The 12,480-nt window shown below is 48.4% G+C and overlaps 1 protein-coding gene across 2 annotated transcripts in view; it reads left to right on the plus strand.

The window, feature by feature from the left end:
• The window catches only part of OPA3 (outer mitochondrial membrane lipid metabolism regulator OPA3), a 73,061-nt gene that overhangs the window by 36,619 nt on the left and 23,962 nt on the right, over positions 1 to 12,480 (plus strand). Inside the window, exon 2 of one of the 2 annotated variants that reach the window (XM_077848383.1) lies at positions 7,686 to 11,130. The exons of the other annotated variant lie outside the window; for it this stretch is intronic. Coding sequence (XP_077704509.1) covers positions 7,686 to 8,122 — 437 coding nt within the window. The 3' untranslated portion in view covers positions 8,123 to 11,130. Of the gene's footprint in view, positions 1 to 7,685; positions 11,131 to 12,480 lie in introns of those variants that run through there. 2 annotated transcript variants of the gene reach the window in all.

The following is a 12,480-nucleotide window of genomic DNA, read 5'->3' on the forward strand; positions in this document are numbered from 1 at the left end:
TGATCCTGGGGTCCCGGGATCGAGTCCCACATCGGGCTCCCTGCATGGAGCCTGCTTCTCCCTCTGCCTGTATGCCTCTGTGTCTCTCATGAATAAATGAATAAAATCTTAAAAAAAAAAAAAAAGAAAGAAACAATACCATTTTCTAAACTCTTCTAAATAATAGGGAAAGTGGGGACACGTCCTTATTTAATAAGTCCTTACTTAATTCAATAGGATGCTAATAGCAAAAACCTAACAAAGTCATTACAAGAAAGGATGGCCAAGGTCTCTTGTGAACATGGATTCTCATATCCTTTTTTTTATTTTTTTAAGGTTTTATTTATTTATTCATGAGAGACACAGAGAGGCAGAGACACAGGCAGAGGGAGAAGCACGCACCCTGCGGGGAGCCCCATGTGGGGACTCATCCCAGGATCCCTGGGATCACGACCTGAGACAGGCAGGCACTCAACCACTGTGCCACCCAGTCGTCCCTCTTACAAGTTTTAGAATCAACTTGTTCCTAATTATAAAAAGCATGTTAGGAGGTTTACTGGGCTTTTTGAATCTATAGTTCAATTTGGAGAGCCTTAATAACATGAGTGAGTCTTCCAATCCATGAATAGGGTAATAATCTGTTTTGTTTGTTTTTAAGATTTTATTTGTAAGTAATCTCTACACCCAATGTGAACTCACAACCCCGAGATTGAGTCGCATACTACCAACTGAGCCAGCCAGTTGCCTCTTTATCTCTCTATTTTTTATAAGTATTCTTTATTTTTTTTTTTAATTTTTATTTATTTATGATAGTCACAGAGAGAGAGAGAGAGAGGCAGAGACACAAGCAGAGGGAGAAGCAGGCTCCATGCACCGGGAGCCTGATGTGGGATTCGATCCCAGGTCTTCAGGATCGCGCCCTGGGCCAAAGGCAGGCGCCAAACCGCTGCGCCACCCAGGGATCCCTATAAGTATTCTTTAATTCCTCTCAGCAATATTTTAAGTCTTCAGGGTAGAGTTCTTGCACATCTTTTGTCCATATATTTCTATATATTTAAAGAGTTTTGGTGCTATTGTGAATGGTATTTTAAAATCCATTGTCTAGGGACCCCTGGGTGGCTCAGCGGTTGAGTGTCTGCCTTTGGCTCGGGTTGTAATCCTGGCGACCCAGGATGGAGTCCCTCATCGGGCTCCCTGGGGAGTCACTTAAGTGACTGAGCCACCTAGGCATCCCAAGTGCTTTTCAAATAAATGCAAAAGGACCTTGCGGTCTTAGAATAAATCCCACTAGATCATGATTTATTATCCTTCTTATATATTGCTGGATTCTGTTTGCTAATATTTTTGTTTAGGATGGATTAGTTGGATTCTGGGCGCCTGGGTAGCACAATTGGTTGAGGGTCTGACTGTTGGTTTTGGCTCAGGTCATGATCTCAGGGTCGTGAGATTGAACCTCAAGTCAGGCTCCACACTCAGCATGGAGTCTGCTTGAGATTCTTTTTCTCCCTCTGCCTCTCCTGCTCATGCTCTCTGTCTCTAAAGTGAATGAATAAATCTTTAAAAAATGAAAAGAGAGCTATGCACTTTAATTTGTATGGTATTGAATGAGCTGGTTTGTCTCTACATTATTAAAATGTATTTATTGATTACCAACATTTTACTTCATTTTGTGATAAACCTCTTCTCTGCTTTTATTTACTGATGACTTCAAGAGTATCACTTGTGATTCCAGGAATGATAAGAGAAAACTGAGAGCTAATAGAACATACCATATGAGTCCAAAAAAACAAAAATCCCAACCCCTTGGACCATCTAGAACTTACCCAGGAGGCAGCAGCAAAGGAACCCACCGAGGACAAACAGTGAGCTCTGGCATTTTTCCCATCCAAGGACCACCCTAATAGAAAGATCCTCAACCCTGGCTGCTCTCCCAGGCTGTGTGAGTTAAATCCGCTGATGGATGAGGAGTACCGTCTCCCCATTTTCCGTCTTCTGGGTGAGGCAGAGTTCTGTGACTCAGCTGTTTTACTGCTGGAAAAGCTGCTATTGTAGGTGCCCTAAATGCCCATGGGCAGGGCATGGAAGGCCCAATTGGTCCATCCACATGACAGAAGACAACTCCTTGATAAAAAGAAGCCAAAGAAGTCTGTGGCAACACAAGAGATCTCATAGGCATAATGCAGAGCAAAAGAGGACAGAGCAGGGAATACAAATGATTAACTACAAAGAAATCAGAATAGGACTTAGAGTATACTTATAATCATCTATCATGGGAGGTCAGAATAGTGGTTTCTGGGGGTAATTGGAAGAGGGCTTGAAAGTGGGAGCCTTTCAGAGTGCAGAAATATTCTAGATCTTAATCAGGGTGATGCTTACATATTATATTTTCTGCTGATACCTAGCTGCTGAGTTGGAGCATAGGACTCGTGATCACAGAGTTCTGAGTTTAAGCCCCACACTGAATATAGAGATTATTTAAATATCAAATTTAAAAAAAAACATTTTTTTATTAAAGATTTTTTTAAATTTATTTATTCATAGACACAGAGGGGGCGGGGTGCAGAGACACAGGCAGAAGGAGAAGCAGGCTCCATGCAGGGAACCCAATGTGGGACTCGATCCCGGGTCTCCAGGATCACACCCCAGGCTGCAGGCGGCGCCAAACCTCTGCACCACTAGGGCTGCCCAAAAAAAAAACATTTTTTAAGACACCTGCATGGCTCAGTGGTTGAGCATCTGCCTTTGGCTCAGGTCATGGTCCTGGGGTTCTGGGATCGAGTCCTGAATCAGGTTCCCTACAGGGAGTCTGCTTCTCCCTCTGCCTATGGCTTTGCCTCTCTCTCCCTGTGTGTCTCATGAATAAATAAATAAAATCGTAAAAAAAATTTTTTTAAATTATCCTGCTCTACACTTACTGTGTATTTTATAGAAGTTCTATTTCATTAAAAAGTTAAAAAAAAAAAAAAAAAAAGGGTGGCCCAGGTGGCTCAGTGGTTTAGCGCCGCCTTCAGCCCAGGGCCTGATCATGGAGACCCAGGATCAGGTCCCACGTCAGGCTCCCTGCATGGAGCCTACTTCTCCCTCTGCATGTGTCTCTGCCTCTCTCTCTCTCTGTGTGTCTCAAATAAATAAATAAATAAATAAATAAATAAATAAAATCTTAAAAAAAAAAAGAATGAATTTAGTGAGGTCACTGGTTAAAAAAAACTGCATTTATATTACATAACTCAGTTTTATTTCTATATACCAGCTGCCACCAAAATGAAAGTGGATTTTTTTTTTTAAGATTTTTTTTTATTTGAGAGAGAGAGAGAGAACATGAGCCGGGGCAAAGGGAGAGGAAGAAGCACCCTCCCCACTGAAAAAAAAAAAAGACCAACATGGGGCTCAATCCCAGGAACCTGGGATCATGACGTGAGCCAAAGGCAGACACTTAACCAGTGAGCCACCCGGGTGCCCTGAAAGTGGAGTTTAAAATGCTATGAATAATACCATCAAATAAATCAATACAAGGATGCCTGGGTGGCTCAGTGGTTGAGTGTCTGCCTTTGGCTCTGGGTGTGATCCCAGAATGCCAAGATCAGGTACCACATCGGGCTCCCTGCATAGAGCCTGCTTCTCCCTCTGCCTGTGTCTCTGCCTCTCTCTTTCTCTCTGTCTCTCATGAATAAATAAATAAAATCTTTTTTTTTTTAATAAATAAAATCTTTAAAAAATAATCAATACATAACAATAAATACAATCAAAGAAACGGAGAGAAAAAAAATTTAAGCTACACCCAACATGGGGCTCAAACTCACAACCCTGAGATCAAGAGTCACGTGCTCTTCTGACCCAGCCATTCAGATTGCAAAGAAAATTAGAGACTAAGTGGAGACCAAGAGTACATTTATGGATTGTGGATTGAGAGACAACATCGGGAAGATGCCGCTGTCCTGGAAATGATCTGTAAATTCACTGGAATTCCAACCAAAATCTGGGACAATGGCTTTTAGCCTTTTGACTGTATTCCAGTTTACACACACAGTCACACACAAAACAAGGACAAAAGTTTTGTGAAACCATATTTGTCCTGACTACTTAAGATTGCCTTTGATGTTTTCTGTTATATTCTAGGGTGTTTGTTTGTTTTAATATCCATGAGCTTGGGTTCGTTGTTTAATTCCACATACAAGTGAGATTATATGGTATTGGCCTTTCTCTGACTTATTTCTTTTTTCTTTTCTTTTTTTTTTTCTGACTTATTTCTCTTAGCTATACACATCACTTATAAAAATAGGGAGTGGAGGAAGGACAGGATGCATGGGGATAAAGTGATAATCTTTTCTACTGAGACTGAGGGCCCAATAGAAAATGTGTAGAAGGCAGCAAATTTCCAAGTGCAAAGTTCAGAAGAGAGGTGAGCAAGGTACACTTATTTTCAGATGTCAGGGCAATGATGCTAGCAGAAGGCAGGCTGGTGAGGGTGAGATTTGGGGGGCCATTTGGGGTGGACCTAAGGATCAGGGCCAGGTGCATGGGACCCTCTGACTTTCAGCTTTATAGTTTGATTACTTTATTTTCATTCAGTGTGTTACTTTTATTAATGAAAAGAATGGCATTTTTTTGGTGTGTGTTTTTGTCATATTTTAACCAGCTCCTGACTGCTGCCATAGGACAGCCACAGGGGCATGAGGCTGGGGTGGTGACCCGCTGACGCATTCAATGGGGATACTCTAAGCATCACCTGTGTGCCTGGCCTGCTGCTAGCAGGTGCCAGGGATACCCAGTGACTGTGACCATGGGGCTCACGGGGCAGCATGGGAGACAGACTGCAGACAAGTGACTGGATGACAAGACTATTCCCAGTTGTGATAGGTGCTCTGAAGGAAACAATGGCAGGAGGGACAGAGGTCTCTGAATCAGGAGGTCAGGGAGGGGACATTGGTCACAGCCAAGATGGAGTGGATGGGGGTATGGGAGATGTATGCTGAGAGGCCGTGGGGCAGGAGAACACCTGAGTCCCAAGTCTCTGGCCTGGTGACAGGATGGACGAAGAGGAGGAGGAACTGTCCAGTGGGCCAGGGAACCGGGGTCATGTCTGGACACAGTGAATGTGAGGCGTCTGGAAGGCATCTGGGGACCTGCTGGATCTCAATTTTGGCCTGTCCTGGCTCCTCATGGCTGCCCCCTTTCCATCCCCCCATTCCCTCATGGACCTTGTTTCCTGAACCCCAAATCTGGCTGCTGACCTAAGAGACTGCCATCAGCCCCTGCTCTGAAAGTCTTCTCTCTCTCACACACACACCCCCTACTTCATTTCCTATGCCTGCGTATGTGCCCCCACCCCTCGTGCCTACACCCAGGCCCGACTGCTGACCCAGGTCTTCGTGCTCTGTCCACAGTGCCATGTGGGGACATTCCCCCAGCAATGCCAGTAGAAGTGGTGCTTTACTTCGTTACCACTTTCCGGCCACAATGCCCTGTGGTCCCGGCGTGAAGGATCAGGTGACAGTTACAGGCCTGGCACCCTTGCGGTTGGGGTTTGGTCATCACCTCCCCATTTTACAGAGGGGTCTCAAAGTGGGCTGTCATTGCAATAGGCGGCAGAGCTTCAGGCTGACCCCGGCTTGACCTCAGTGTGGGAGGGGTCTGGACAGCCAGGACTCCAGGAACCCCACAACACCAGGGCCTCCATAACAGTTCGTGGTAACAGTGCGTGCCGCAGGGGCAGTTCTCGGGGGGCCCTGGGTATGCTCCTTTAGATCTTAACTACTGAAGGCAAGCAGAGCTCCTCTAAACATTTTTGCTGCCTCACCCCTTTAAAACATTTAAAAGTTATATACCCTCTGGTGCATTTTCAAGGTGACAGCTAAAACTTCTGCATGAAATCAAGTAGATGCAGAGGATATAATTTCTGGTGTGTCATGAATATTGACATTTCCAAGCAGAGTTGGCGCCATCCTTCCTTGGAGGTATCTAATGCAGTCCCCATAACTCTTGTGATTTGGCGCCTGCTACTCTTGGTTTGAAGGGGAGAAAAAAACGAACCTTTTTTTACACTCAGAAATTTCACATTGTTCCTTGACCTTTGTCCTTGAACTTCTACTTACATTTCCCTTGCAGCATTCTTTCTAATAAAGTCTGTGTCAGCAACCAAAACATGTACAGAAATCCAAATTTCAATTTTTGTTTCATTTCTGGTGACCATAAGGTTATAAATGTTTAAAAATATCTTCCTCTGAAATAAATAAATCTTTAAAAAAAAAAAAAAAAAAAGGGCAGCCCTGGTGGCGCAGAGGTTTAGTGCCGCCTGCAGCCCAGGGTGTGATCCTGGAGACCCGGGATCGAGTCCCACATCGGGCTTCCTGCATGGGGCCTGCTTCTCCCTCTGCCTGTGTCTCTGCCTCTCTCTCGCTCTCTCTGAATGAATAAATAAATCTTTAAAAAATAAATAAATAAATAAATAAATAAAAATATCTTCCTCTGGATTTTAAAAATTATTAGTGCACACTTCACTTAAAACATTTCATACAGGGGATCCCTGGGTGGCACAGTGGTTTAGCGCCTGCCTTTGGCCCAGGGCGCGATCCTCGAGACCCGGGATCCAATCCCACATCGGACTCCCGGTGCATGGAGCCTGCTTCTCCCTCTGCCTATGTCTCTGCATCTCTCTCTCTCTCTCTCTGTGTGACTATCATAAAATAAAAAAAAAAAAAAAAAAAAACATTTCATACATTATGCGTTTGTGTGGATAATTATGAAACATTGAAAGCAAAGCGCTGTTGGACACGAACCTCCAAATGAACTAGACAGCGATGTCATGTATCCTGGATGAATATGAATTACTGCAGAGGGAGTCAGGGTCCGGCATCAGTTCTGCCTTGGTTTTTTAAGACTCACATGCTGAGAATCTCCCTGCACAAAGAAACAGCTAGGCAAGAAAGCTCTCGTTCCAGCAGTACCAGTCAGCTCATGAGCTTCTTTCAAGGTACGTGCCCTACACCTCACCACGAAGAGCTCACAAGGCCGTTAGCTACATCCTCAGGGTTGGTGAAAATTAAGGATGGGAGCCACCAGACCTGCCGAGAGGATGGTCTGTGGACAGGTCTGTGAACCCCTGTTCACAGTCGCTTTGCGTGCATTCCCACATTCCGGCTCCCCTTTCTTTGGAGCTAGGAGGTCCCACTACCCTGCAGCACTAACTTGGAATTAGGGGAAGATTAAAAAAGAAAGACAGGGCAGGGGTAGGGGGTATTGAAGGTCTGCCTTTCTTCTGAGAAGTGGGTTGGAGACTGTGTCAGGGGAGGAGGATGCTTGGCTGTCCTGCTGGTGGCTTGATGGGAGGAGCAGAGGGAGCTAAGACTCTGGCAATTAAGCCTTCACACCTTCCAGGGACTTTGTGTCTTGGGAGCTCCTTGTAACCCTACAGGGGCGTGTGTCTCCATCCCACCCCCAAGTCTAAGGATTTCCCCTCCTGGGCAGGGTTTCTTATTCCTGGATGCTTGGCAAAATCCTCTGGGAATTTTTAAAAGATACCTTGGGATCACCCCAGGCCAGTGACACAAGATCCCTGGGCTAGGCCAGTGCAGATCTTGTTTAAGGCAATGCCCCTGGTGATTCTGGCTGTGGTGTCCCAGGTGCTCCAGCCTAGACACCGAAATGCGGAGGGGTGGGGTTTGTAGGGGTCTCCTGGCGCACGACCTGACCCCTCTCTTCCCCCGCAGTGTACCACTGGGTGGAGATGCGGACCAAGATGCGCATCATGGGCTTCCGGGGCACAGTCATCAAGCCCCTGAACGAGGAGGCTGCCGCCGAGCTGGGTGCTGAGCTGCTGGGCGAGGCCACCATCTTCATCGTGGGCGGTGGCTGCTTGGTTCTGGAGTACTCGCGCCACCAGGCGCACCAGCGTCACAAGGAGGAGGAGCAGCGCGCCGCCTGGGACTCCATGCAGGACGAGGTGGGCCGCCTGGCGCTGGCGCTGGAGACCCTGCAGGCGCAGGTGCAGGCGACGTCGCAGCAGAGCGCCCTGGAGGAGCTGCAGGCGCAGATGCGAGAGGTGCGCGCCCAGCTCTGCATCCCGGAGCCATCGTCGGTGTCCCAGGCCACATCCACGTCCAAGGCGGTGTCCGCGTCCCAGGCACAGGAGCCTGCGGAAGTCTGAACTTGGCCGTGGTTGTGTGTGCTCTGATGTGGCCTTCTCCCCATACTCCCCGCCGCCTGTGCTGGCCCAGCGGAAATCACCCGGATCTTGATGGAACTTGGATTCAGTCGGCCCCTACCGACCAGTGGTACCTTCCACTGGGGCCAGCCCCCAGCCAGTGAAGGTGCCAGCGTAGCACCCTCCAGCTCTAACTCATAGGTACAGACCACGTGCCCATCGCTGCCCCCTCAACCACACTGACCTGTGAGGTCCTAGCCAGAAGGACAACAGGCTCACTCTTCTGGCAGAAGAGAAAAGGGACCCAGACTTGAGCTGAACCAAGCTGTTACCCCACCCTCACCCCCATTTCTGTGATAAATGTTACCCTTCCCTGGGCGCTCATCGTGTTCACTGGAGCACCCCCTTCCCTTTGTCAATAGGCACAGACCATTGTAAAGAAATGCGGTGTCATTCAGTGAACTTCTGTCCCCCTCATCTAAGATTGGCTCTAGCTGGTTTCCCCACTCTTTGAGGGGAATAAAGAAGGGATCCTGCCTTGCAGTGGATCCACTGAATGTTATATCTTCCCCCTTAACCTGATCTGTGGCACCCTACCGAGACCCCCAGATGACTATTCCAGCAGATTCCCCACCCCCCAGTCCTGCAGTCTGGCACAACCCACTGGAATGTCTGTGCAGCGCCTCTCCGGCACTGCCCTCCCAACACCACTTCCATGGGTGGAAAAATTGAACCTGCTCAGGCTGATCCAACCTGCCTTTCCGCCTGGCCCCCTGTCCTCCCTCCTCCAAGTCCCTGAACCTTTCCTGACATGTTGTTTCCTACCTTCCTCACTGTCTCCTTCAGTGGCCTCTCTCAGCGCACTGCCAGCCACGGATTAGATGGTCACATTCCTCATGTTCCATCCAAATCTCTTGACCTGTGTGCCCTCGCCCTCCCCCACTGAAGCTCTGGACTGGTCCCACAGCCGCCTTCGTCCAGCGGTGCCCCCCTGCCTCCAGAGCCCTCAACCCCATCTCCTTCCCACTGGGCCAGGCCACCAGTTGGTCCTAACCTTTATTAGATTCCCAGGGTGACCATAACATGACCACAAATGTGATGGCTTACAGCCACAGAAATGTGTTCTCTCACAGTTCCGGAGGCTGGAGATCTGGAATCAGAGTGTCAGCAGGGCAGCCCTCCATCTGAGGGGCATTGGTGGGAAGATCCTTCCTTGCCTCTTTTAACTTCAGTGACTGCACATCTCCAGTCTCTGCCTCTGTCTCCATGTGGCCTCTTGTGTCTCCTGGAAAGGCACCTGTCATTGGATTTAGGGCCCACCCTAAATCTAGGATGATGTCACTTCGGGATCCTTATTTACAGAGTTGGGGTTTTGTTGTTTTGTTTTCCCAGCTATGCTTACAGTCACAGGTTCCATGAATTATCGTGTGGGAGCCACTGTTCAACCCACTATACCTCTGCACCCCAAGAGTATGCTGGGACTCTTGCCCATCCCACGGGATGTGTGGCCTTTCCCTCAGGGGTGATAGGAACCAGGAACCAGCCTTTGCTGCTGGGTCTCTTCCAGGAATCTCACTGATGCAGGAGGGCTGTGGCTCCCAGCAGTCTGCATTCTGTTCTGCAAACTGTCAATGCTCTATTGCCTGAGTAAAAGCCCGAGAGTGAGGAAGTCATCTTAAGGATGTCTGAGGACATAAGGATCCTCAAAATTGGTACAAGCCTCGTTAAAATTAGAGAAGCTGATGTGCACTAAATTAGGGCAGTCATCTTATGAACTCTTTCCCAGATTGGGAAATAAGCCGAGGGGAAGCAAAGGGACATGCCCAAGGCCACGAAGCCAATGAGGGACTGGCTGTCCATGGTAATAAGAGAAGTAATAAGTACATAAGAAGAATGGGGGCGAGGGCTCAAGGAAGGAGATGGGGAAGGGGTGCAGGGTGCTGGAAAGCGCCAGTGCTAGCCGAGGAAGGGGAGCAGGGAGGCAGTTACTGGGGAGGAAGAGTGGTTAGGGACCTACACAGAAGCCCAAGGCATTTCCCAGAGACAGTGTTGAGAGTGGGGCACCTTCAATTTCCAGTCCAAGCAGTCCCAGACCACACCCGAAATCTTAGCATTTAATGAGCAGAGTTAGATCCAAGATCCACCGTACCTGGCCAGGTTCCAAAAAACTGTAGGTGAAGCGGGAGAAACAGGCTTGCTCACCACTCTTTCCTTCTTCACCTCACCTCCAGGGGTTGGGGTGGGGGTTGGCGGGGTGATCTGGACACCACACCTCCCTAGACAGAAAACCAAGACACTGGGGTCCTGAAAGATCATTGTAATTCCTTCTAGAAGGGGAGGAGAAGCTGACCGTAGAGGGAGCTGAGGAGGTGGGTCCTGGGTGGAGGTGTCTTTAAAGTCAGAAGTGACCTTACTGGATAAATGAGAAGATGGCCAGAGATATCAGTGTGGATAGAGCCAGCTGAGCAGGCTTAGTACCCAGTTTCCATGGCTACTCCTGGAGGCCCCCTGTGGCACTGATCCGTCTCTGGAGCACAGGTTGCTGGACGTCAGCGACTGATGTATCCTCCCCTCCACCCATCATGTCAATACATAGTGGCCATTAACAGTATTTTCTCCATTTCATTCATGAGAAAATCAAGGCACAGAAAGGGGAGAGTCACCCACCCAAGGACACACAGGCAGGAAAGAAGCAGGAGTTGGACCAGAAGATGGACAGTGCACCAGAGCCCGAGGTCCTAACCCTTGCACCATCTTGACCCTGATGTGGCATCATTCTCACATCCCTGAGACTCAGAACTCAGCCCTGCGTGGCCTTCCATGAGGCAAGATCTTGTGGGATGCATGGGCTTCACCCACTGGGTGGGATCAGGGTGTGTGGAAATGCAAAGAATCCCCTCTCAAAATGCACAAGGCTGAGACCAAAGGATGGTTCATCACTCTGGTTTCCTGCTAAAGTTTTGTATACATTCTCGACTTGGGGAAGGGGGTAGAATAAATTTATAAATGAGGTTGGTTGTCTTCAAGTTCGTGTATTTTTTCATATGTGTGTGTGTGTGTGTGTGTATACACACACACATTTTAGAAACCCCATTACAACCTTAGAAAAAATGTCTTTGATTATTCTTTCATTCGAGAAACTTTCAGTTGTCCACTGTGTGCCCCAATCTGTTTTGTGTCGCGCTGGGGTCCCAGCAGTGAGCGGGACAGCTGCAACCCTGCCTTCACTGCTCTCCCAGTCAGAGAGGGGAAGAGCACATACAGACATTTGCTTTTCCAGCATTACCTGCCTGCCCCTCCATGACTGGGGAAGAAGGAGCCCGGCTGAATCCAGACCCTCCCCTTCCTGAGCACTCAGCACAAGCACAGGGGTAAAACACAAAACCCATGAACACTGGCTCCTAGAAGCCTCATACTGTCCCCATCCCTGGCTAGGCCCTGTTGTCCACTCTGTTGGTTTCCCATTCAGGCAGGCCTTGCCTGGAGAAAGCCACCCCTAGAGAAAGTGGATTTCAGTAAGCCCCTGCCTGATTCATGGGGCCCTATGGCCGTCCCTGTGCTAGCCACTGTTAACTCTTGAAGGGCCAGGCCTGGGCTCCCCACCCCAATGGACTGAGGGAGGGAAGCGTGCCCAAAGGAGAATCCAGTAGGCATCTTTCCACCCACTCGTTAGACAAATGTTTACTGAGCACATGCTGCATGCCAGGCCCCATTGTAGTAGCTGGGAATGAGCCAGGAACAAGACGAGGGCTCTCACCATCATGGAGCTGACATGTAGCGCGGGAGATGGGCAGTAAAGAGGTGAAGGGCTGGTCCTGTGGCGGTGTTCAGGATTAATGGCTCATTTAGATCAGGATGGCTCTTTTGAGATGAACCCCAATGTCAGAGTTGAGTTTTTGCAATAGATATCATATGGCCTTCAGAAATGAAACCATTTACTATCTGGCCCTTTACATCAAGAGGTTACTGACCCGGAGCCCCTGGCTGGCTCAGTCAGAAGAGCATTCGACTCTTGACCTTGGGGCCCTTGACCTAGGGGTCATGAGTTCGAGCCCCATGTTAGATGTAGAGAGTACTTAAATAAACAAACCTTATAAAAAGAAAAAAAGTTTACTGATCCATAAAATAGACTAAGGAAGGGGAATCAGCAGAATGAAGACTGGCACCCTTGTCTCAGTTGTCCTAGTTCTGGAGGCTCCTGCCAGCTCTGGGCACCGTGTAGGACCGAGAATGAGACCGGTGACAACATCTCGCTTCAATGACTCCAGACCCAGCTCTGCTTCTTTCCCTCCCCACCTGTAGGCATCATTCCACCAAAGACTCGGCCATAACCCTATCACACACACATCACAAGTGTCTAT

This window comes from Canis aureus, chromosome 1, assembly GCF_053574225.1.
Source record: "Canis aureus isolate CA01 chromosome 1, VMU_Caureus_v.1.0, whole genome shotgun sequence".
In the NCBI taxonomy this organism is placed as follows: domain Eukaryota; kingdom Metazoa; phylum Chordata; class Mammalia; order Carnivora; family Canidae; genus Canis; species Canis aureus.